At 41.2% G+C, this 25,661-nt stretch overlaps 1 protein-coding gene across 1 annotated transcript; it reads right to left on the reverse strand.

The window, feature by feature from the left end:
- Positions 1 to 25,089, reverse strand: LOC135475850 (high-affinity choline transporter 1-like). The gene is made up of 9 exons (XM_064755798.1): positions 24,968 to 25,089; positions 19,059 to 19,271; positions 10,028 to 10,135; positions 9,443 to 9,598; positions 7,365 to 7,513; positions 6,602 to 6,754; positions 5,616 to 5,745; positions 2,033 to 2,250; positions 1 to 1,720 (listed from the first exon to the last, which is right to left on the reverse strand). The coding sequence occupies exons 2-9, from the start codon at positions 19,231 to 19,233 to the stop codon at positions 1,058 to 1,060; spliced, it is 1,752 nt and encodes a 583-aa protein (XP_064611868.1). The 5' UTR covers positions 19,234 to 19,271; positions 24,968 to 25,089; the 3' UTR covers positions 1 to 1,057.
- Between the last annotated feature and the right edge of the window lie 572 nt (positions 25,090 to 25,661).

Consider the following 25,661-nt stretch of genomic DNA (forward strand, 5'->3'; position numbering starts at 1 on the left):
TTTCAACTTGCTTCAACAATTTATTAAATGGCCGTGCCACGCATTGGGCAGATATTTTCATCTCCTATGTGTACATATATCACTACAAATGGTAACTGAGTAACTACATTCAAATGATGAAGATGAAAATATGTACATGTGCAGGTATTACATTCGCTCTAGAATAAACATGATCGACTTGTCATAGACAAATTATTAGGTTTACCAATTTAAAGTTACCATGTCTGTAAGCTCTTGCTCCCATAAATGTGCTACCACATTTATGCCAAACTTCGCACCTACAAGGTGTAGGCATTCTCCTCAAGGTCTTACAATGTTTCGCTTTTACATCGAACATCATGCAATTCCATCTTTGTTAGAATGATCTTTGAGAGGCTTTCATCTCTACTCTCCCGTGAAGGTCATCTCAACAACAGTGAGTGAACTCTTTACACGCTGAAAGACTTCTTTCGAGATACATAGATACAATATTTTCATGACGTCAGCACATGACGAGTTATTTACAGAATGATGAACATCACAATCTCACGATGAAGCAAAGCTTTATGTACAGGTCCGCTCCTGCGGGCGGGATATGTAAGGCTCGTACATTGTACACTACAGTGACCTACTTACCAGTTCTCTTTGTAATCTCTTTCGTATATAGGATGAGCTGATTAACTCCGCATTTAACTCCTAAAACGGGGCTTGTCTCTCAAACTAATTGGAGAAGGTCTAGGATGTAAATACCAAATATTCGCATTCGTACCTCTTTAGAACTGGCATATATCAGCTATGAGTTAAACACACGACTTAAACGCATATTCTTAAGATGCTTTTCGCTCTTTTAGAGAACAAATCCATGGGTATATGTGTGTACTTAGCCATACCTATTGGCTACATTTCGAGTTATTCCTAGTGATTAGAACTGTCAGCGTAACGCCTCTTGTACAGTGGCAAAGCTCCTACAATTTCTACTCAGAGCATAACGTCATACTCATACGAATTCTTCATGAGTTTCGTAAAAAAGTAAAAACAGGAGAACTACAAATTTATTCTGAGCTAAGATCAGCCTTGTTTAATTTCCTGTCGGGTGGAGCATAGCCGAATTCTCAAAATCAATGGGTGCCTTCTCCTCGCTGGGTTGAACAAAATCCTCTGCCAACGATCCGTAGTCCGAGATGATGTCCTCCCTGGACAGCTTTAGTGCCGGGTTTACGTTGCCTTTATATTCCTTTATGGGAGTTATTGCTGATAGCTCACTGGTGGGCTCTTTCGTCGCTAGGGCTATATTCTCCTCAGGAATCTTTACAATACAGTTAAAGAAATCGTAACGCCTGGGAATTTTGCCACTCTCGAAAAGGTACTTTAACAAATAGGACACAAAGATCACAGTGAATAGATTCAACAACATGGACAGCGTCTTGAAGGGAAAGTTCTGGGTTTTGGTCTCAGCGTTGTACATAGGATACTCTATTAATGCTGGTATAGAAATGGCATCTTCCCCGCCCGACAAACGGAAGAATAGGCCAACAATATAACCGGATAAAGACCCGTAAGTATTTGTCCCTCGAAAATACACAACGCACACGAGTTGGGGAAACAGGATGACGTAGACAAGGTCCGAGCAAAGGTACCAGAGGAAATAAATGGAGTCCACGGTAATGGCCATAATAGTAGCTAGAATCCCCACCCCTAGGGTGGCCCCACGCATCACCCAGATGATCTCGCGTTCAGAGGCCTGTGAAGGAAAGACACAAATGTTGAAAACATTTCATAACTTGCATGCTATCTGCAAAATTTAAGTTTCCCCGAATCTTCATTTCATTTGAATATGAATTTTTAAATGTCTGATAATGAGTATAGACTGCAGATGGGGTTTTAGATAGCAACTTTCTGTTCCGACGTTTTGTCTTGCCATTTGATCTATCTGATTGTATTTTTTTTCTTACGTGTTATCTGAAAATGTTGATTTGTGAGAGAGTGTTGCAACTTTTTGTGTAGAAAGAGTCCATGAGTTCTGTCTGATTGTGAGTTTGAAGTTTGTTCTTACGTTTTCTCTGAAGATAAGTTTGTAGACGTTCCGTGCGAACATGGAGCTAGCGGAGAGGATAGAGGAGTCTGCAGACGACATGACGGCGGCGGACACTGCTCCCAGCCCGATGAATGAGATGACGTCAGGACAGAGGTACTGGAGCACCAGGGGTAGGATCAACTTCTGTTCCTTCTGAGGAATTGGCACGGCACCTTTATAGTCAGTTTGATTCCAGTCTAACAGAAAGAATGGAATATTGAAATGCAACATGCACCAGTAAATACCAAATAAATATAAGATATATGATATGAGTCTTAATAACAGCTCTCAAATTAACCAAGGCATTAAAACGTAAAGAAGAATGTCTTTAAAATAACAGATAACAAATAAAAAATTTAACATATGTGCAAACTAATCTGGAAGTCACTGTAGTTAAGCTACAGAAAGAAATCAGAATGGGTAGAATTGCTGGTCCATTCACACACCGTCCACTCTAATCTGCGTGTTTCCCCGCTGGGTCTTGTGGCTAAGAAAACAGATGGTGAATATCGCTTAATTCATCACCTGTCTTACCCACATGGTAAATCGGTTAACGACTTCATTGATCCGCAGTACTGTGCAGTAACTTAGTCAAATCTAGATCATGCCATTCAAATGATTCAGAACACTAGGCAAATCAGCTTTCCTCGCAAAGATTGACATTAAATCAGCATTTCGGCTACTCCCAATTGACTCTGGAGACTTTGATCAGATGGGCATTAAATTTTGCAGGGAGTACTTCTTCGATAAATGTTCACCGATGGGCTGTTCCGCTTCATGCTCAACTTTTGAGTGTTTTGGAACATTCGTTCAATGGTGCGTGAAAATCCAGAGTGGATTAGAAAGCCTTTTGCATCATCTTGATGATTTTCTCTTTGCAGGTCAGACTGAGACTGCTGAGTGCCATCAGATGACGCAGGCTTTCTGTACAGTGTGTGCAGATTCAGGAATACCTATAGCTAAGGAGAAAAGCGAACACCCTTGTTGTAAGCTAACGCACTTGTGGTTAGAGCTCGATTCAGAGGAGCTCGTAGTGCGAATTCCGTTAGATAAATAACAACAACTGAGCATAAAATTGCAGCAAGTTATGATAAAAGATAAGATTACCTTAAGAGAATATCAATCCTTAATCGGTTTACTCAATTTTGCCTTTAAAGCCGTCGCTCCCAATCGAACTTTTTGTCAGAGGCTGATTAACGTCACGATCGGAATAAGTGAGCCACACCATCAGAGTATCAGACTCAATGAGAGCCTATGTCTCTATGTGGTTAGAGTTTTTACGCAATTGTAACGATACCACTATGTTTTTAGGTCAGCCGTGGATCTCCATTGATGTGTTACAAGTCTTTTTTGGATGCTGCAGGTGGTGTGGGTATGGCTGTGTACTTCAGTGGTCGATGGGGAGGGTCTGCATGGTCCCCTTACTGGGTTAAAGCAGGGTTAGTTAAAGATATAACATTCCTCGAGCTTTTTCCTCTGGTAGTCGCTATTAACCTCTGGGGCCCACAGCTACAGAACACGAAGATTCTGTTTCGTTCTGAAAACTCGGCCGTGGTAAAGATAGTAAACAAGCAAACTTCTCGATCGAAGCCAGTTATGAGATTGATCCGCTCTTTGGTATTATCTTGCCTTAAGCACAATATTTTGTCCAAAGCGAAGCATATAGCTGGCATAGATAACGGTATCTGTGATGCCATTTCAAGTTTCCAGTGCCCGATTCCGTCGTTTGGCACCCCATGCAGACCCTCAGCCAACCAAGTTGGTTGCATGCCTGTTGAAAGTTTTAGGACTGAATCAGCTGAATCAAACTATAGCCGGTACCCGTATGTCGCTCATTTGTCACGCCGACAGCTCTCAACTGTGAGATTGTGGCACCTTATTTGGCGGGTATTGGTTGTTACCATAGATTTGATGGGTTTTCCGACCCAACACAAAATTTCATTGTATTAGGCTCCGCAGTTTGTTGCATAGTTAAAGATCGTTCCTTTTCAAACATGCCTCTCCCGAGTTTATTTCAGATTTTCAGCTCACCTTGGTGTGAGGACAGCCTCAATAATGGGGTCCAGTTACATCTATTGGGCGACCACTATGTAAAATCGGTGGGAAACATCCTGGACATCTTTCCTCGTCTAAACTTGAACTTCAATGGTAGAAGAGGAATGAAGTGCACCAGTCTGCTGTCAACGACCAAGTATAGACCGTGTCGTAGCCCAGCACTAGACATCTTACTCATCCATTTGGGAACAAATGATCTGTGTAGCATACCACTTCACGAACTGATGAGACTGGTGGGACGGATGAAAGCAGGTTTCAATGCCTTGAAAGGCTTGCTGCCAGAGTGTAACATTGGCTATTCTCACATGTTGCCGCGGTTAAGTTGGCGTGGTGCACGCGACGTGTAGGCTGTTGAAATCGCGCGTAAAGGGACGAATAAGTCCGTGAGTTCGCATGTGTTGTACATGGTGGATTTCTTGTCAGCTATCCTGATATTCATCGAACATTACCTGCGCTATACTGGGATGACGGTGTTCACATGAGTGAAGTTGAGTGTGACTTTCTCCTTAACACCCTGGAAGGCGCTTTAGAAGGCGTTTATTTGAGAAATGAGCGTTCAGTGGCTCTAAATTTTTTAACAAACTTTAGCTTAATTTGCTTAATAGAGAATGTAATCAGTTTGCCATGGAATAGGTAAATTAAGAGTGGCGATAACCTCTCGTTTGACGGAGTTCCCATGGGTATTCGGGGAGAAAATGGCACTAAATTATTTGTGTTGCGTGGTTTCTGTATCACCTGTTCGGTGTCTACTTGTGTGTACCCAAAGGACGCCGAGCAGGGATGAAGATTTGGTTAATACGGGTAGTTAAGCACGTCTACTTGTGTCATACCCGGGGAACGCGTGTGGTTTACTCATCACTTGTTCGGTGTCTACCTGTGTCTACCCAGGGGAGGCTGAACAAGGTGAAAATTGTTCTTACCGTTTTTCACAAAGGGGAGTTCACCGTAGCGTGTAACACGGGGACCCAGGTCTATATTATACCCACGGGAACCGTCATTCTTGATAGTGTATTATTATGATAAACATGGCAAACTTCTAATCTTCTCTTGTGGTTTTGATTCAATGGTTGTTAAGCTCTTCTCCTAAATAGTGGGAGCGACTAACTTGATAACTGAAGATTTTCAAGGTATGAAATCTATTATGTTAGTCAGTCACACTTCATATAAATTTTTACAGGCCCACAGATGCGCAGCAGATAATTCACCTTCGTCTCCAAATACTTTCAATCCAGTGAAATCTCTGTAAATATTTGTCCGCTAGAGGCCTTTTCTAGAGAATACTAGAATACTAGAATAGTATCATGTATCATATTTACTGAATATTGACACACGCACTCTTCTGTAAAACTGTATCTCGACATAAATATATGTCCTGTATTACTGTCTGAGCACAGTTCTGTAAAGTTACTTTAGTAAACTACTCAATAACTATAGCTAGATAGACCCGCGATTAACAACATGACTACATGTCCCAATGCCTTCATCTCGGAATGTCTAGAGCACGCACCTGTGACAGAGGCTACTGCCCCGATAAGCACCGCAGGAAGGGCCATGACGATACAGCCTACAGCGGCAACATACGACAGCATCTGAGCCCGGAACGCTGTCTTAGAGGACAACACCCGCTGGAAGTACACCTGAAATAAACAACGACCTCTATTTTATATCATCCAAATAAGCAGTTTGTAAACTGCTGTTGAAATGAGATCGTTGCCTTTCTGGGGCAACCAAAAACCCGATTGGGAATTTCACTTAAGAAATACTTTGGTAATCGCACAAAATCCGTGCAGAGGTAAACCATGTCATTCTCCTTAGAAATGTACAACTTGGCCACCTTGATAAATCACCGAAAAATTTGGAAGTTTTTAGTTAACTAATTATCCAAGAGCTAAAACACGTCAACATTTCTTTTGATCCAACAGAATTGTGAAATCCTGGTTTCATACAAAATAGTTCTGTAAGGCAGTTTTACACATTTCAGCAGAACCTGGTCTGTGTAATAAAACCCAGACATTCTGTAAATATATCAACAAGTGACAACAACTGAAATGATTAGACGGGCTGAAGTTAATTCATTTAAGTGCTTGTTTTAGTTTTACCATGATAATGATGTAATATACAGTAATATTAAAGTCTGTCTCGGAACAGGCATACTGCTTATGTAATACTTTCATATCATCGCTAAGGCAACAGCAGGGTTGCCACGTTCCAAACACGTTTCCGTCATGACATTACACTAAAAGACTTTCAGCGTAGGGAGAAAAACCAGAGCAACGACGACAGTGTAATAGTTGGCAAATGGTGGCAAAATGCGGAGAAATACGGCTTCTTGTCAGGTTACCTCAAACAGGATTTTATGTAATGTAAATGTTTACGTAAATGCATTACATGACTCATCTCCGAAATGAACAGAAAACAAATCTTATCAATCGGTAAAAACACTTTATGCGGCTTCTCGTGCTGTATGGGTAGCGAGAGAATAATTGGCCTTACCTGCCAGGGGATTCCCCCAAATATGAGAAGCAAAGAGGAGTCGATGTAAAAACCGGTATCCTTGGGGTCTAGAGTCTTGATCCACACTTCAGTGGCGTTAGCTGTGATACTTCCTACTGCGTCATTGGTCAACGCGAAGGGAAAGGCCAGCCACTGCACGACACACCAGAACAGAACAAATATGCATGTACACATCACTCAGTAATGTACTCACTTAGTAGGTCTCAATAAAACCACAACACCAGTTAAAACACCTTTATACGCCATGCTTCATGCGTTATGTGGTAGAGACAATCAAGTAGCACACTTCTTTTCTTGTTTTAATATGAACTCAGTTATGCTTTGTTGCGTAGTTGTCCCGTAGTCAAGTCAAAGGATTTATTCGCGCATTTGTCAGATTTAGTATTTTACATCCTGCGAGGTATCAAAGGCGAAATCGATTGTGTCATGGATTCACATGCGTTGACAGGGCAGAGTTGAAGAATATCTTACTTAAATGACGGTGGCCTAGTTTATGGGTAGAAAAAACCTTGCTAAGCCAGAAGGGACCACCGCACCTTGTGAGTACCAGACAAACCTCCTAACGTGAGGCCACAGTGGCATTAAAGCAGCGAGAGCTGCATTTCGACAGGTGTACAATTTGATCAAGGGCTCGTTGTCTAAACTGGAAGATAGTATTGAAACTTGATATTACACGAGCAGATATTCATTCATCATAATCATAGTTCTGATTATACAAAATACACTGGTTTATTATACATACCAGCCCAATAAATATGCAGAAAAGTTGTATGACGTCCGTGTACGCCACTGAGTAGAGGCCCCCGAATAAGGTGTACATTAGGGCTATCAGAGCTGAGACGATAATCGATACGGTATTGTCCAGTTCGATTATCACAGATAATGTGGCACCTATTGAAAAAACACACATATATATGTTATTAATAATATATACTACTTTGCTTTTAACCAGCAAAACGGTTATCCACACAAGAAATTATTCTGAATAAATTGCTATTGCATTAGCCTAACCAGGCTCTTGTGGGATACGTGAGATTCACAATAAGTAGAGCGTCACTGTTTTCATGGAGAGAAGCGATGATTTAAGAATATGCGCTTATTGATCACTAAAGATTCTAATTAAGTGACGAAAATCATAATCCAGCGGGACAGTAAAGTAACTCTATTTGAGCATATAAATATACCCAGCATAAATAGACAAGACATTTACATTTCCAGGGAAAAAACGTGTCATTTGTTCTTTCAGTACGGTATTTAGTTTCCACTTTGACTTGGTAGTTATTTATATACACTTAGGTATTTGTCTAAAAACACTGAAAGTGACAGATGATACGATGTCTACCCGTGTAAGACATTATATTAAAACTGATTCCTGAACGATTTGGTCTCAATCCACCTCCACACTCAAGCCAATATTGATTTTATCACAGTATAAATAGAGACACAAAGTGTAGTATTTATAGACAGACAAGATAGTGTACAAATTATGTACTGTTTGCTCAGGTCTGGGAAATGAAGTGGGCGAAAATAGGGTGGTATTTTTTAAAACCTAGTGATTAAAATGTATCAAGTGAAGACTCTTTCGAAGAAACTGAGCGGAATTGTGGGCATGGCCTTTGGTGAGACGCTCTATTTATAGGACCGGTTGAGAGAAGAAATCTTGGTGATAAAGGTTACTTCTGGAACCTGTTCTACAAAGCCGGTAAATAGGTTTACAAGGACACTATGAAATATAGCGAAAGTAAATTCTACTTTGAAACAAAATACGGGAGCACCATGTTAGTTACTACTGAGTGAATAGCTATAAGATGTGTAACAGGTGTATAGTTACAAGATGCGCCATATGCAATATGTATTAACACGAGATACACGGATATTTTAAAATGGGTCGCCAGAGTGTATCTGTGGGAAGTGTCACCATTGTATGCATACAGAATGTATTACAAGATAAATTGTGTCTCCAATGTACGCTCCGTGTTGAATGTGCCACCATATGTGTTTGTAAAATGTGGCAACATAAAATATCTGTAGGATGTACCACCATAATGTATTACCGCGTAAATTTTTATATTCGTCACCAGGATACATGTATATCTGTAGAATGTTGTACCGGGATATATATGTCGAGTGAGTGAGTGATTGGGGTTTAACGTCGTACTCTATATATGTAGAATGTGGTACCACAATATACGTGTATCTGTAGAATGTAGCATTGGAATATATCTGTGAAATGTAGGACTGGAATATATCTGTAGAATTTGGCACCACTGAATGTCTAAAGAATGCAATACTAGCTAAATTTATGGACGGGTAGCCAATATTGATTGCTTGATTTATTGATTGATCTGTTTCTTTATTTGGTGTTCAACACCATACTCAGGACTTGAATATGTGTCACCAGTGTATATCACCAGGTAGCCTATATGTAAAGACTGTGGCAATGGTATATATTTGTACGTATGTATGTGTATATGTATGCATGCTTGGGGTTTAACGTCGTACTTAACAATATTTCTGTCATATAACGATGAGGAGTGACTAGGTGAGTGTGCATATATTGTGTCTTCTTGTGGCAGGGCAAGCCAATGCGGCCAAAGTTCTGCCGCCACTAACCTGCGCTAATCTCTCAATGCTGAGCGCCAAACGAAGCAGCAAGTATCATTTTAAAGTCTTTGATATGACCCGACCCGGGTTTGATCCCGGGCTCTAATCATTAGGCCACCGAAGCAGCCGGTATATATTTGTAGATTGTTTCCTAAGTGTATGTGTCTTTATGGTTTGGCATGTCTCTGTAAATGTCTCCGGGTGTGTCAGACATACCAAGCGCAGAAAGGATGGCAGCTGACCAGAACGTCTCCCCCAAAAGGGCTGGAATGAAGAGCAGGCCGCCCATGCGCCCTCCGTATTGTCTCTGGAAAGGATCCAGCATAGTCACATAGCCTTCCTCTCTCATCCGCTTGGCAAAAAACAAACCGCCTGTATTACAAAAGATATCAATGTAGAAAGTAAAACCAGAGCAGAGACGACAGTGTGATGCTTGGCATGTTTAAAATCAGGCCTCCGGTGAATTTACCTAGTTATATGAATGAAAACCTCCACTGGACAAAAAACCTTCGCAAAATAGTAAAAATACCGAACAGAAAAAGAAAGGGTGAACATCGTGTTACAATCATATTTATTTGCTCATGAATATGTTTTATGGGCATGATGGAAGACCTTACATGATGGCCGACATTATTTGTATTGTTCACATGGTCAAAAGTCAAAATTTTTGTAAAAAGCAATTCTGTACAAATCCTTGTGGAATGTTTCCAAACCTGTTAGATATATAAAATTGCTTATAATTTACGCATCGTTTCTGTCTTTGATGCTGCAGTCTACAGTAATTTATATCTACTGACATACCAATGGCCAGACTGAGAGCATATCCAAAAGGCGCCTGACACCAGACCAGACCACTGCCGTAGATGATCTCCGCCGTGCCGTTTATGTAGGCGCCACCTACCCAGGTCGCTGAAGGCAAAACAAAAATTATGTTTTATTGGATGACATTTTCGTCTGAGATACTTGAGAGCATCTTAGAGAGACGACCACTGACCTACAACGGTTATAGGGATATACTCATTATTATGCTGAAGTATCAGCAAATAAGGCTACGTCCTGGCCAGTGGTTGACATTCCCTCTGCCACATGTCAAATTAGGTGCAGCTTTACTCAGAACCCTAGATGTAATAACATTACACAAAACTGTCGTGAAGGTCTTCTTCAGATACAATATATAGATCCATAAATGTCAAATGTGAAGTATTATTAGGAAACGATGTAATGATATCAGGCGTTTTGCTGAGCATTTTTTAAATGTCATGGTCATTAAATTGGGAGAAAAAAAAACAGATGGATGGAAATGCAGTTTTCAGTACGTGATATCCGAACGTGAAGCAATTCCTTTTGATAAAACGGAAAAGGTAATTGTGATTTAAAATGTGAGTTTAGCAAACTTATCTTTGCCTAGGAACCGTTGAGTACAAACAAGAAATTTGGGTGGGTGTTGTATAGGTGGTGTATGAGTGTTGGTCGGCCTACGGGTGGGGCATCCCTACAGGGACTAGCTCTCGCTGCTCTCGGAACCAGCCCAGCCAGAACTGACCGGGAAGTTTCTCCACTAGAGAAGAAGATGGACATGCTTGACGAGGCGACCAGTCCATTTGTATAACTGATAGAGAAGCTCTGGCAAACGAACACGATTTCATCCAGTGAATACAAGTCCCTCGTCCATTGATTGAGTACCAGACTTCTCAATTTATCACGAAAATCAATAGCCAGTGCTCGTAGCTGGAATTATCGGCTTACACCCATGCTTGGCCGAGCCTCCCTCCGCCACTTTGTACTCTCTTCTTTTCAATGGCGCATAATCTTGTAGGTCCGTGCGTGCAATTATGAGCGCCAATTTACGGCTAAGAACTCAGGAAATTGTGAAATGCTCTGCCATCAAACGCTTTCCACTGTTTTTTCTTATTGCCAAGCTGCCTAATCTGCTTGGCATCCGAGCAATAAACCTCGGACAAAAATCAGCTGATTATCCAGGCCTGTGAAAAGCCGGCTTACATTTCCCTGTCCGACCAGAGACACGGCTCCTATACGATTCTAATTTCCGCCACCGGTAACAACCGACTGTGGCAGACATGTTAGTTACGCTTGAGAGTTTCCCGAGCCCCGTGAAATTTCCATTGACTGGTAAAAGGGGCAACTACTTAGGCCCTTTAACTGTCCCAGTAATGAGCCCGAACAGATAAAGCAATTAGCAGATATAGTTAAGAACACCAATTTTGACTAATCCGAGTTATTAGAATATCTTATAGAGGTCATAATAGTTCACGTATCTATTAAAGGTATCATTGTTATGTTTAAAATGCAGCTATTGACTATGTATTGGCTACGTAATCAGACTGTAAAGCTTTATATATATATATATATATATATATATATATATATATATATATATATATATATATATATATATATATATATATAATATATATATATATATATTCGGCTTAAGTAACAAAATATCGAATTACTTTTGACTTTTGTAAAATACATGTTAATAACGAGAATTTTTGTGCTAGTGTAAGGTTAGTAAGAAGAGATGTGTTATGTGTATGTTAGAACAGACTGATACTTAAATCAGACGTAGCCTTGGTGTAAATGTAATGGTATGAGCAAGGATCCGTCTGCTATAATGAGTGACCCGAATCCCTCTTATAGAGACAGCAGTTCAGACATCTAAGATACCTCTTATTGGTAGTCTGATCTTATTGGGATTCCCCTGATTGTCGGCATGAGCTGGGAAACTTCACACTGGGACATGACATGATACCTGTGATGCGGAATTTGGGGGATCCTTTGAATAGGGCAAGAGTTGGGATACTTCCTATTGGGGCATAAAGGGATCCTTTTTATTAGAGACACGAACTGAGATGCCTCTGGATTGGGACATGTTGAAATCATTCTTACTGGGGGCAGAGGTTAGAATCGAGTTAGATAACTGGCAGCATGAGTTTTTCCAATTAGAGGCATGAGCTTGAGTACCACTGATGGAGTTTGGACCCTTCAGACTTTGGATAAGAACAGGTATCTCATGTTATGGGGATGTAAAGTGGGATACCACTGTTTGGGGGACAGGAGTTTGAACCCTTCCCACCGAGGATATGAGTTAGTATCTCATGTTATGGGGATGTAAGGTAGGATACCTCTGTTTGGGGGACAGGAGTTCGAACCCTTCCCACTGAGGATATGAGTTAGTATCTCATGTTTTGGAGATGTAAGGTGGGAAACCACTGTTTGGGGGACAGGAGTTTGAACCCTTCCCACTGAGGATATGAGTTAGTATCTCATGTTATGGGGATGTAAGGTGGGAAACCACTGTTTGGGGGACAGGAGTTTGAACCCTTCCCACTGAGGATATGAGTTAGTATCTCATGTTATGGGGATATAAGGTAGGATACCACTGACTGGGGGACAGGAATTTGAACCCTTCCCACTGAGGATATGAGTTAGTATCTCATTTTTTGGGGATGTAAGGTAGGATACCACTGACTGGGTTACAGGAGTTTGGACCCTTCAGACTGAGGATAAGAGTTGGTATATCATGTTATGGGGATGTAAGGTAGGATACCACTGTTTGAGGGACAGGAATTTGGACTCTTCCCACCGAGGATATGAGTTAGTATCTCATGTTATGGGGATGTAAGGTAGGATACCACTGTTTGGGGGACAGGAGTTTGAACCCTTCCCACTGAGGATATGAGTTGGTATATCATGTTATGGGGGTATAAGGTGGGATACAACTGACTGGGGACAGGAGTTTGGACCCTTCCCACTGAGGATATGAGTTAGTATCTCATGTTATGGGGATGTAAGGTAGGATACCACTGTTTGAGGGACAGGAGTTTGAACCCTTCCCACCGAGGATATGAGTTAGTATCTCATGTTATGGGGATGTAAGGTAGGATACCTCTGTTTGGGGGACAGGAGTTCGAACCCTTCCCACTGAGGATATGAGTTAGTATCTCATGTTTTGGGGATGTAAGGTAGGATACCACTGTTTGAGGAACAGGAGTTTGAACCCTTCCCACTGAGGATATGAGTTAGTATCTCATGTTATGGGGATGTAAGGTAGGATACCTCTGTTTGGGGGACAGGAGTTTGAACCCTTCCCACTGAGGATATAAGATAGTATCTCATGTTATGGGGATGTAAGGTAGGATACCACTGTTTGAGGAACAGGAGTTTGAACCCTTGCCACTGAGGATATGAGTTAGTATCTCATGTTATGGGGATGTAAGGTAGGATACCACTGTTTGAGGGACAAGAATTTGGACTCTTCCCACCGAGGATATGAGTTAATATCTCATGTTATGGGGATGTAAGGTAGGATACCACTGTTTGGGGGACAGGAGTTTGAACCCTTCCCACTGAGGATATGAGTTGGTATATCATGTTATGGGGGTATAAGGTGAGATACAACTGACTGGGGACAGGAGTTTGGACCCTTCCCACTGAGGATATGAGTTAGTATCTCATGTTATGGGGATGTAAGGTAGGATACCACTGTTTGAGGGACAGGAGTTCGAACCCTTCCCACTGAGGATATGAGTTAGTATATCATGTTATGGGGATGTAAGGTGAGAAACCACTGTTTGGGGGACAGGAGTTTGAACCCTTCCCACTGAGGATATGAGTTAGTATCTCATGTTATGGGGATGTAAGGTAGGATACCTCTGTTTGGGGGACAGGAGTTCGAACCCTTCCCACTGAGGATATGAGTTAGTATCTCATGTTTTGGGGATGTAAGGTAGGATACCACTGTTTGAGGAACAGGAGTTTGAACCCTTCCCACTGAGGATATGGGTTAGTATCTCATGTTATGGGGATGTAAGGTAGGATACCTCTGTTTGGGGGACAGGAGTTTGAACCCTTCCCACTGAGGATATAAGATAGTATCTCATGTTATGGGGATGTAAGGTAGGATACCACTGTTTGAGGAACAGGAGTTTGAACCCTTCCCACTGAGGATATGAGTTAGTATCTCATGTTTTGGGGATGTAAGGTAGGATACCTCTGTTTGGGGGACAGGAGTTTGAACCCTTCCGGCTGAGGATATAAGATAGTATCTCATGTTATGGGGATGTAAGGTAGGATACCACTGACTGGGGGACAGGAGTTTGGACCCTTCCCACCGAGGATATGAGTTAGTATCTCATGTTATGGGGATGTAAGGTAGGATACCACTGTTTGAGGGACAGGAATTTGGACTCTTCCCACCGAGGATATGAGTTAGTATCTCATGTTATGGGGATGTAAGGTAGGATACCACTGTTTGGGGGACAGGAGTTTGAACCCTCCCCACTGAGGATATGAGTTGGTATATCATGTTATGGGGGTATAAGGTGGGATACAACTGACTGGGGACAGGAGTTTGGACCCTTCCCACTGAGGATATGAGTTAGTATCTCATGTTATGGGGATGTAAGGTAGGATACCACTGTTTGAGGGACAGGAGTTTGAACCCTTCCCACTGAGGATATGAGTTGGTATCTCATGTTATGGGGGTATAAGGTGGGATACAACTGACTGGGGACAGGGGTTTGGACCCTTCCGACTGAGGATATGAGTTATGGGGATGTAAGGTAGGATGCCACTGACTGGGGGACAGGAGTTTGGACCCTTCCCACTGAGTATATGAGTTGGTATCTTATGTTATGGGGATATAAGGTAGGATACCACTGTTTGAGGGACAGGAGTTCGAACCCTTCCCACTGAGGATATGAGTTAGTATCTCATGTTATGTGGATGTAAGGTAGGATACCACTGTTTGGGGGACAGGAGTTTGAATCCTTCCCACTGAGGATATGAGTTAGTATCTCATGTTATGGGGATGTAAGGTAGGATGCCACTGACTGGGGACAGGAGTTTGGACCCTTCCGACTGAGGATATGAGTTGGTATATCATGTTATGGGGGTATAAGGTGGGATACAACTGACTGGGGACAGGATTTTAGAACCTTCCGACTGAGGATATGAGTTGGTATATCATGTTATGGGGGTATAAGGTGGGATACCTCTGTTGAGCGCAGATCCTTTTTAATTTGGGAGTGGGAAATGTTAAGCATCACTCTTAGTATGAGTTCTAAATGGTAGTTCTAGGCTTCAAAACAGATATACGTTTACCAAATGTCAACCAAAGTCGACGTTCCGACTCAATAATGGCAAGACCAATTCCCTAACATAACCACCAAAAGCTAAGAAAGAAACATAAAGTAATAAATCAGGACGGATTCCTGTTAAATCAGGACGTATTCATACTAAATCAGGACGGATTCATGCAAGAAACAACAACGGTTTTCAGTGATATGAAAAAAGACAAGGAATGTTCTAGGCGAGTGAATGAAATCAGTATCTAAATGGTGTACCATGCTAGTTGATAAATGGGCGCTAATCAAAACTTATATATCAGTTGCGCTTAAAATGCGCCTTTTCATAGAACTAACTTAACGGCCAAATTCAACATGACGATTACGGCCCCTATTCAAGGGTTAAGTGGGAGAGTTATACTCATTATAAAACTTTAAAAGGTTAGAGTAAAGGAGTTTGATGGAACATTCTTGACACACCAGTTTTTGCAGTAATAACTGTTGGCGTTGTTTGAAGTCGTCATTTTACACTGAAAAATCTAGCAAATGCTACAAGGCGAGATATGTATACTCCAAATGCAGAACCGTTGGGTATACTATCCAAACAGGATAATGTACAATGTCAAAATTGAAACTATTCCGAAGAAACAGTTTTAGTCTTTGGTGCGCCTTCTGAAGAGTCCTTAATTTTCACTAAACCCAGCAAATGTGGATGGATATATGGGGTGAATGGGTTTTTTATAGCTAGTAGATCTTCAATTTACCGTTTAGTGAATGAGAACGATCGAGTCTGACGAAGATTACTCTTAATAATTTCTGTATATTGTCCCATTCATTTGTGGCCTGGGGTCCTAGATGGCGGAAAGAGTTGCAGTTTCATGCACCAGGTGCCACGAGATGGGATCCTTCCAGCATGGGACTATATATTGGGAGCATGAGCTGGGATTTTTGCAACTGGGAAGGCTGCGTTTTTAAACCAAAATCAAAACAGAGAAATTTAAAGCCACCTTTACCTATTCTTCATCCATACTGTGACTAATTCAATTTCCGAACAGACTTGCTTGAAAAAAAATATTTTCCTTATCACTCATCGTATTTCTTGAAGGGTGAAAAATCTCCGTTACTAAAATATACATTCCTGGCCAGCTTTGATTTGTTCATTTGTCTGCAGAGATATGAATGAATGGGTGCGACAAAAAGCAGCTAATGCAGATATGGCAAATACGTATTCCACAGCGAGTTGCTGGCGAAAGGCGGTTTTGCCAAGTCCTTGGGGAGCAGCAACACCTCAATTATGCCTTCATTGAGAGACATGTCTCGGGGGAAGCATTTCTCTACGATTGGCTACATTAGGCTTGCCATGTTCGATTCGCTTCAGCCAGCCATTGATCAGCGAGCTATAGCTGGCTTAGCGTGAGGCCACGGCGCGCTCGCCTGCTTCCGTCCCCTGGTCTTGGCCGTGCTTTAGCCTGACAATTACCAGCATCGCAACACTAATGTCCCTCATTATGGTCTCCTGGCTTCCCCAACGCTTAGACATGTTACATAGACTTGACGGGAAATTCGATCAGGTCAGATCAGGCGGGGAAAAAGCAACATGTATTCACTCTGCAAAAGGCCTGCAAATAGCCGTAAAGATAATTTTCTCACTCGATGCTGTGTTTTTTTTTCTTTACTACACATTGATAGAGAGAATTAATTTTTTTTAAGTTTGTCAACGTAGAAACTATTTACACTAACCATTGACTGATCAACACGGCTTGGTACCCCACACTAACTCTTCACTGGACAGCTCAGTGAGACATTCGTGAGTGACCACTGGACATCCGATCGCACTCTAATACAGCTTTTAACTTGGAGAGTCTCAGCAGCATCTGTTCATTTCTCAACAAGCTGTTATGACCAACTCGATGGGGCGAACTAGGGACAAGGTTTGCCCTACAACATCCAGCTAATATATCAAGCATATTATCTTTTAATTCATTACCTTTCGAGAACATTCAAAGTATTATATTATAACAGTCATTCTGAGCAATAATGGGAGCAAATACGCTCAATGTTTTTCACATTCTAATCAAGTTTATTAATTTCCTTCGTTGAACAGAGAGCTTTCAAGCGTATATGGGATTACGTGTGACTTCCTGTTTGGCTAGGCATTTCATAACCACTATATCTGGGAGAAGCCCAGTGAGCCGAGAATCTGGCGTAGGTGCAAGGCATTCCTTGAAGCCTTTATCGGAAAATATTTAATGAAGCTGTACCCCATCAATTAATCATTCTTTCTTCTGAACACAATGTCCCATTTGTGGTTAAGGGAGAAAAACCGCCTTGATATGATTTGTAAGAGAGACTGTATCTATAATGAAAACATTCAGGCAAACAAATTGATTCGGAAATTTTGTTCTGGGTTTCCTGTGATAAATAATCATTTGTTTTGTGGTTTGTGTAACAGCCAACCTCGGCTGCAGCATAGGCATGTTTATGATTGTGAATCTGAATACCGAGAGATGAATTGTATACAACAGAAAACTGTGCGCAAAAAATGATGCAAAATCTCATGGGAATGGGATAGGATAGGATAGGCTAGAAAAAGCGATTACATGGTTGCACGCATCAATCAATACACTGGTCAGTAAAACTAACATAATTATAGAATACAAAGATTTTCTGTAAGAGTCTCCAGGGCCTGTAACTGTGCTACATAACTATTTAGCACTGCTTACACATTTAGGTATCGAAAATACCAATGAGATATTACGACCAACACACCTGAGAACACGATATTCGGAAACAGAGTGCGGGTGTAGCACAAACAGGGTCTTGTGTGCAGGAAAAACAAATGGAGTTTTGTCTGACCAACAGACCTGAGAACACGATATTCTAAAATATCTGTATGCAGGGTTTTATAGTGTGCAGGAAAAACAAACAGGGTTTGTGTGTAGGAAAAACAAACAGGGTTTGTGTGTAGGAAAAACAAACAGGGTTTTGTGTGTCTTGTCTCATATTTCCAAATATGAGAACACCATTAAAATCAGCCAAACGTTCAAACTGAGGTTGTGGACGCCCCGATGGTGAGGATGGCGTTATGAACCACACTCACCTGTCATCGTGAACACTCCGACCATCATCCCGATGGTGAGGATGGCGTTATGAACCACACTCACCTGTCATCGTGATTACATCGACCATCAGCCTGATGTTGAAGATGGCGTTATGAACCACACTCACCTGTCATTGTGAACACTCCGACCATCATCCCGATGGTGAGGATGGCTTTATAAACAACACTCACCTGTCATCGTGAACACTCCGACCATCAGCCCGATGTTGAGGATGGCTTTATGAACCACACTCATCTGTCATCGTGATTACACCGACCATCAGCCCGATGTTGAGGATGGCGTTATGAACCACATTCACCTGTCATCGTGAACACTCCGACCATCAGCCCGATGGTGAGGACGGCTTTATGAACCACACTCACCTTTCATCGTAAATACTCCCACCACTTTTTCTGATGTCCAGAATGATGTTCTCAGCCACACTCACCTGTCATCGTGAACACTCCGACCATCAGCCCGATGTGGTGAGGACGGCGTTATGTACCACACTCACCTGTCATCGTGATTACATCGACCATCATCTCGATGTTGAGGATGGCGTTATGAACCACACTCACCTGTCATCGTGATTACATCGACCATCATCTCGATGTTGAGGATGGCGTTATGAACCACACTCACCTGTCATCGTGAACACTCCGACCATCAGCCCGATGTTCCGGCCGGCTAGCATCACCTCCTCGCTGTCAGCATTCTTCTCGCTGCTCTTGGACTTCCTGGAAGCCCAGATACCAACAGCCAGGATGAGTAGGTAAAACACAACAATGGCGATGACGCCAGGCACGTGCACTGTCATGGTGATTCCGTCTGCCTCTTGTCACTCAAACTCCAATTCTGTGTGAAACAACGTAGGCTTAATGAATACTATGTTATTTCAAGATAATCAGTTGCACATAAAATATGAATTTTGCACCTCCAGTGACACATAAATGCCTCACTATATATATATACATATATATGGTTCACATTTTTTTTAATTGAGTGAATATATATATGAATGAATATGAATATGAATTCATATATATATATATATATATATATATATATATATATATATGTATGTATATTCATATCTGCTAAGTCAAATTTCCCCTCAATTAAAAAAAATGTGAAACAACAAAAATTCATTTTGATGGTTCACATCACAGCTGCTATTCATATCTGCTAAGTCAAATTTCCCCCAATTAAAAAAAATGTGAACCATCAAAAAAGAACAATCGTTCGTGTTTTGGAAGAGAGGAAGAAGTGAGTTCACTTATCATCTGTATTAGCGGTGCATTAGTCTACAGAACCCTCACAAGGCTTGGGGTTTAATTAAACGTTAAGGCAAACCATACCAAGCTGCTATTGTTCTTTATTTATTCTATTTGCGGACTGTGTAAACAGCTAACAAAGTTGCGATGATGTGGCGGCGGGCTGGTCGTTTCCACGGCCTTAACTTCATTTGGAGCTGAAGTTTTCCTGTTATCCCTACAAACCAGCATTCCAATCACCGAGATTAAATTTGCCGAGCCCGCCGAAGCACTGACAGTCCTTAATGTTGTAGAGTATAAATTTGCCCGACTATTGGGCCTGTACAGTGACTGAGAGCGTCGGGCCGGGGATTGGGTAGAATAATTGGCGGGGTTTATCTGCTGAGAAGGCGTTATGAGCAGAGGTCTCCCTTTCAATCAGGAACAGCCTCCGTGGACAACATGTAAACACTTAAACAATCCACCTTAAATTAATTAGACGATACTTGGAAGTAAGAAAAAATAAACGTTAATCCTTAACTGTTGTGAACAGCGCCACAACGTGACTGCTTAAAAAAGATTTTAACTGCGAAAGTAGGCATCATCAAACCGAGTAGACAGTAATTTCTTACGAAACAGATAGCAATGGTCGTTTCAACTATTTGCGTCATCTCGCCGTGACCTTCAGAGAGAGTTAGGTATACCTCATTACTGCTTATTATCCCGGTTAACTTTAAGCCAACTCTTTGATCAGTGACCACTTATATTTAAATAACCCCAATCAGGAAGCGTGAAAAGTTTCATCAATCAATACATATCATTACTTAACAGAACCTTGACCTTTGATTGGAACTCTGCTAGTGTGCTTCTGTCTCCCCCTGGGTAGCTGGACAGACGCAAGTTGCATGCTCTGTGAATGGAAGCGAACCACAATTGTGCATATCATAAACTGGCAAATTCACAGCCACGCACACTTTCGACCCACAGCATTAAACTATCACAGCTAAAAAAGAGGCAATTATTTGTTTGATTTCAAACATATAAAATATGTATAATTCCAACACACAGACGAAAAGGTTCCTGCCTATAGGCCTGTCCATTGCCTTGATATATATATACTAAATTGGCACATATTATTTCATCAATTTTATCAACACTACAGACGGTATATACATGCACAATCTATTTCCACGGTAAGACTTAAGCTGAATTTAGACGTTCTACAGGAATATAGCGAACTCTGACTGTTACACTCGAGCAATAACGTTGGGAATACCATCAGCGTTTGTACAGTTAAAAATATGCTTGTGGAAACAATCAGCGCGTTTACTGCTCTGTGATTGGCAATCAGTCACAGGGTTCGTTGAAACTGGTGTGACCAAATCGTGCGCACTGTAGCATTGGACCGATAGTTTAATTCTTCACTATACAAAGTATGTTTTGTCTGAAAGGTTCATCAGTGAGACTATTCTTGGATGTTAACCAAGATTGCCCCATATCAGACGTAACCAACATCCAGTTATAAAAGTGTACCATGAATATTTGATAAACTTAGTAAAGCGGCTCACAGAGAGAAGGCACTAAAACACGCAAAGCTCAGGCAGAACATTGCACTGGGAACGTTTATCGACCTGTGTCACAGCATCCTCAGGGAATAGCCGGGTGTCCTTTCAAAGTTGACATATCTATTTTTTTTTTACAGTATGCTCCTTAGGCTACTCGCCTATAGAGGTATTCATATTTAGTGCCTCGGGTATCTCATACACAACTTATCTGGTATTTGTTTTCCGCCGCCTTACTTCAGTTAACTAAACGTACAGTAATTAAAATTGTCGTAATCCGAGATAGATTGTCGTGACAATATTTTCAAAAGAGAACGATTTCGTTGGCAAAGTACCATGCGAGTAAATATTTGTCAAATATTATTTTATGGTTGCGAACTCTTCAAGTTTAACGCCAAACGGCTCGTTATGTTTTACAAGAAAATAAAATGGCGGCGGTCACAACAATGTTGAGGGCCAGGATAAAATATTATTCACGTGTTGTACTTCGCTTCCATATTTTTAAGCGTATTAACCATTAAGCATAGCAATGCAATACATACAATTAAATTGGAAACGTTATTGAACTCCTGTATCAGTTACCAATAAATTTTGCATTTTGTAATTTTAGTATACTACTTTTCAATATGTCTCACCAGGTTCTTATGAAATTCCCTTTATTCAATGAAGCAGGTCGTAGCTTAACTTTGAACATGTGACATTATTTCGTCTGTGCGAAAACATGATTTCGTCTCTTCAACAATTATATACACCTCGGATTTTAAAACTTTAAACTTTAATGGATTGTGCAGAACATAGAAGACTATCTTTGTTTACCTAGTTATTAGTAAAACAGTAGCAACGATCAGCTTGACTGGAATGAAACTTGATTTATATTTAAACCATAATCAATGGATTTGTAAACATGTTTTTGTGAGCGATAACAACGACGGTAAAGCTTTACTGTCATCCCATGTGCGTCACAGTATACTTAAAATACAAAAATAAAAGAATGTAACAACCTTTGTGAGACCATAAATCAGAAAAGACCACTTGAAGATTATCCAGGATATTTTTGAATCACCACTTCAAACCATTTCTTGCCGTCATTACAGATAAAATGTATACAAGCCGTAAGCCTTTCTACGTCAAATTTTATTTCTGAGACCACGATCTACGTGGGTTGGATGTCCCATCAGTCGTTGTATGCCATGTATTATTCATTCTGTTTATCAGTTTATAGCAGAGAACATAATTTACCCAAAATAGCAAGAGAAGCCGAGTTAAGCAGGCTTGTCGCCTATCGTTACCTATTCCCTGTATGTAATTGGCCTAGGTTATAAATCCTGTAGCTTCACCAGAATCAGTCTGTCAGGTGAAAATCTATCAGACAATATCTTGCCCTCATCAAGGAAAGCTGTTTTTAAGTCAATTATTGGCACTACATGCCACTCATTACTCTTGCACTTATGCAAGCTAATTTCAAACATGAAGTTTCAGTCCTTTACGTTTGTCCAGTTTGTTTTGGATCTGCTTCTGTTCGTGGAATCAGACGTCCAATACAGACATCTAGCCTTATCAATTCACGGGTCGAAATAAAAGTATAATATATTACTGAGTGGACCCAAAGGCAATACGAGATATTAAATTAACCATTGAACAAAATGTTTTTGTTTCTCCCGCTAAGGTACAAGCTGGGTCCAACAATAAATCACCGCCTATACCAGTGTATTGGTTTAAGTCTTCAATAACAGCTACTCTGCTGTTGCTTATCACGACGCTTAGCCTTGGATTTCGTTGAGATCCCCGGCGTATAGCCGTGGCGCATGACTGTCGGTTCTGGACGAAACCAATCGGACAAATACCAGTTTATTCTCCGGCGCATTAATTTCGCGAAGTGTGCATTTACCCAGAGTCAATATTTGCAATCCTTTGGGAGGAAATTTAACAGCAATAACTCAAAGATGATCAATTGCTTACAGGTGCTTTAGTTTCCACCAGTCGTCATTGGTTTCTGGAAGTCAAAGCGTGCGCGGAATGATTGTGTGGGGTGGGAAAATGCAGAGTGGTGAGTTGGAGTCGGAACACACGGAAGTCAGACGGTTTATAGCATTCATCAGATAAACAGGTCTTGCGCATGCGCTATATTTCAGAAGTACCATGTACATGGCTACAAAGATTTATTCATAATTTCCACCTCACCAAAATAATAAAGCTATTGACTGGAAATCCGAGTGACCTGGAATGCCCTTTAGCCCAAACAAACACACTGATCACAATGAGCTTTTAAAATCAATGGTCTGATATTTGCTGTCAAAACCGCGTCGCCACGGTCTTCTTCTGATGAATAGAGCGGCCCCTTATGCTAAACCGAATTATCATACTGGATGCGTAGGTGGCACTCTTTGGTGGAATTCCAACACGCCCAGCAAAATGGCGCAAACACTGGGGTTCTGACATGGGGTGGTCTTTCTGGGAGTTAACAAAGTTAGAAAGCTAGAGTTACCCGACTTATAAAATTGGTTCGGGTGCAGTTTATTAACATGGTGTTATATACGGACTTGAAACGGTTTGAGAAAATCAATATTGCCGGCACAGAGGGAACCCCGTGCCAGAAGGATTGGGTATAGCTTGATTCCAGAAATCCGAAGGAAATCAATACATCAAATAGAAAACCAACACAAAACGCATTGTTAACAAAGGACTTTTATCCTGAAGTGGAACTAAGACGGCCCTTGTTCCAAACTATAAGAGCAACGTACCCAAAAACTTATTCATGTAAGATTAGTCACGACAGAGAAAAAGGATTAGGCCCTGAGAAGATATAAAGAACCATGCCATTGTTTCTCCTTCGGTTATTTGAGCAAGAAACTGAGATCAGATGTCCTCGTAGGGATGATGGAAGCTGGATATGTTGACGAAAGAAGTACCCCATCGTTAGAGAATAGATTAACACAAAAAACGCACCGATGATGGGTATATTTCGTACTTTTAAATTTTGTAGTATTTTATTACAAGATTCGCCATTGGTTGATTGACTGGTGCTGTATTTCACTAGAACGACTGTATGGCGGATGAGGTATATAGTCGCCTGCATCCGGACATAAGCGGGTTGGAGGTGGATTCGAAAACTGCGACAACGATCATACAAGTGGTATGAATTGAGCTAGGCAAAGCCGCTGTCAGAGTGAGACATCTAGGAAGCTCTTTCACCACCCTTTTTACTTTAGCTATTTCCGAGTGGCAATCGCAGCAAAAAGCTAAAGTTATTGTTTATTAGCCAGTTCCAGTATTTCATCAGAGAAGATCTATAGCTCCGGAGGTGTTCTTCCCGTCACCATCAGATGGAGCGCAAACCGGCTGAACAGTAAAGCTTAAACCATTATATCATGTCAGATTGTTGACACATTCTCTGAACAATGGATGTAGTGATCCTACTGAAGAATTGTTGACGGAAGAGAGAGATCCTGGTTAAAATATCCTTGCAACAATCATGGTTTCGCTAAGGCTTGTATGGCACTACGTGCTCTAAACAGAATACATGGCTTTACACGTCTGCATTGGGTTTCCGTCCTCTAAACTATAATCATTCAATTAATCAGTCATGTAAGGACAAGTACACATTTCTGATCTTACCCGATGACATCAGAAACTCGGCACTCTTAGGCTATATATCCCATATCGCTGCAGGCGATAGACCGTATGAAGTCTTTCGCTACTTCAAGTTTCCGTTTAGTCAGTAAGGTTTACAACTTACCTTGTTACAAGAAATGTCTGCCTTTTCCACTCCGTTAAACCCAAAAATTGAAGCGGAACATAGCCTCGAGTAATAAACCGAACCTCTTCACAAATCACGGAAGTGTCTTAGGAGCTGATCCTGAAAAACAAAACTGAAGCTGAAGACGTTTCTGGTGGCGTATTGTGAGTGGGGTGTGGACCTCATAGCATAGGTCCAACCAATTCTACCATCAATTCCCAACCCACGCAAGGCTGCAAACAAATGGAAAAGAAATCAATGGACTCTAGCCAAGCAGGAAATCTTCTCAATTCCCATTGTTATGTAAGAAAAACATGGAGAAATTTTCAGGGAATAAAAGATCGGCCCGGATAACCAAGTACTAAAAAATCTGACAGTTTACAATCGCATTAATAGATAATCTTTTTCTTGTTTGGAAACAAATGTCTGATGGTCTGGTCTCCGACACAGCCATATCTTCGGAAGCCGTCAAACCTACAGCCGGATATTCGGGCTAATTATTGACAAGTCTTCACTCTCTACAAACTGGCCAAATGAATTAATAATGGAATACAACACTAGTCTTAGCCGACAGGAGGCGGAGGTTAAAGGGTAACCTGCATGGATAATTATTGGTTTAAACCTGGAAGGAGTTTGCAACACCAAAGTAATGCTACAAGTATTCAATTATGCCTAAAAACACAAAATGATAGAC

Source organism: Liolophura sinensis, chromosome 1 (genome assembly GCF_032854445.1).
Source record: "Liolophura sinensis isolate JHLJ2023 chromosome 1, CUHK_Ljap_v2, whole genome shotgun sequence".
NCBI lineage: Eukaryota > Metazoa > Mollusca > Polyplacophora > Chitonida > Chitonidae > Liolophura > Liolophura sinensis.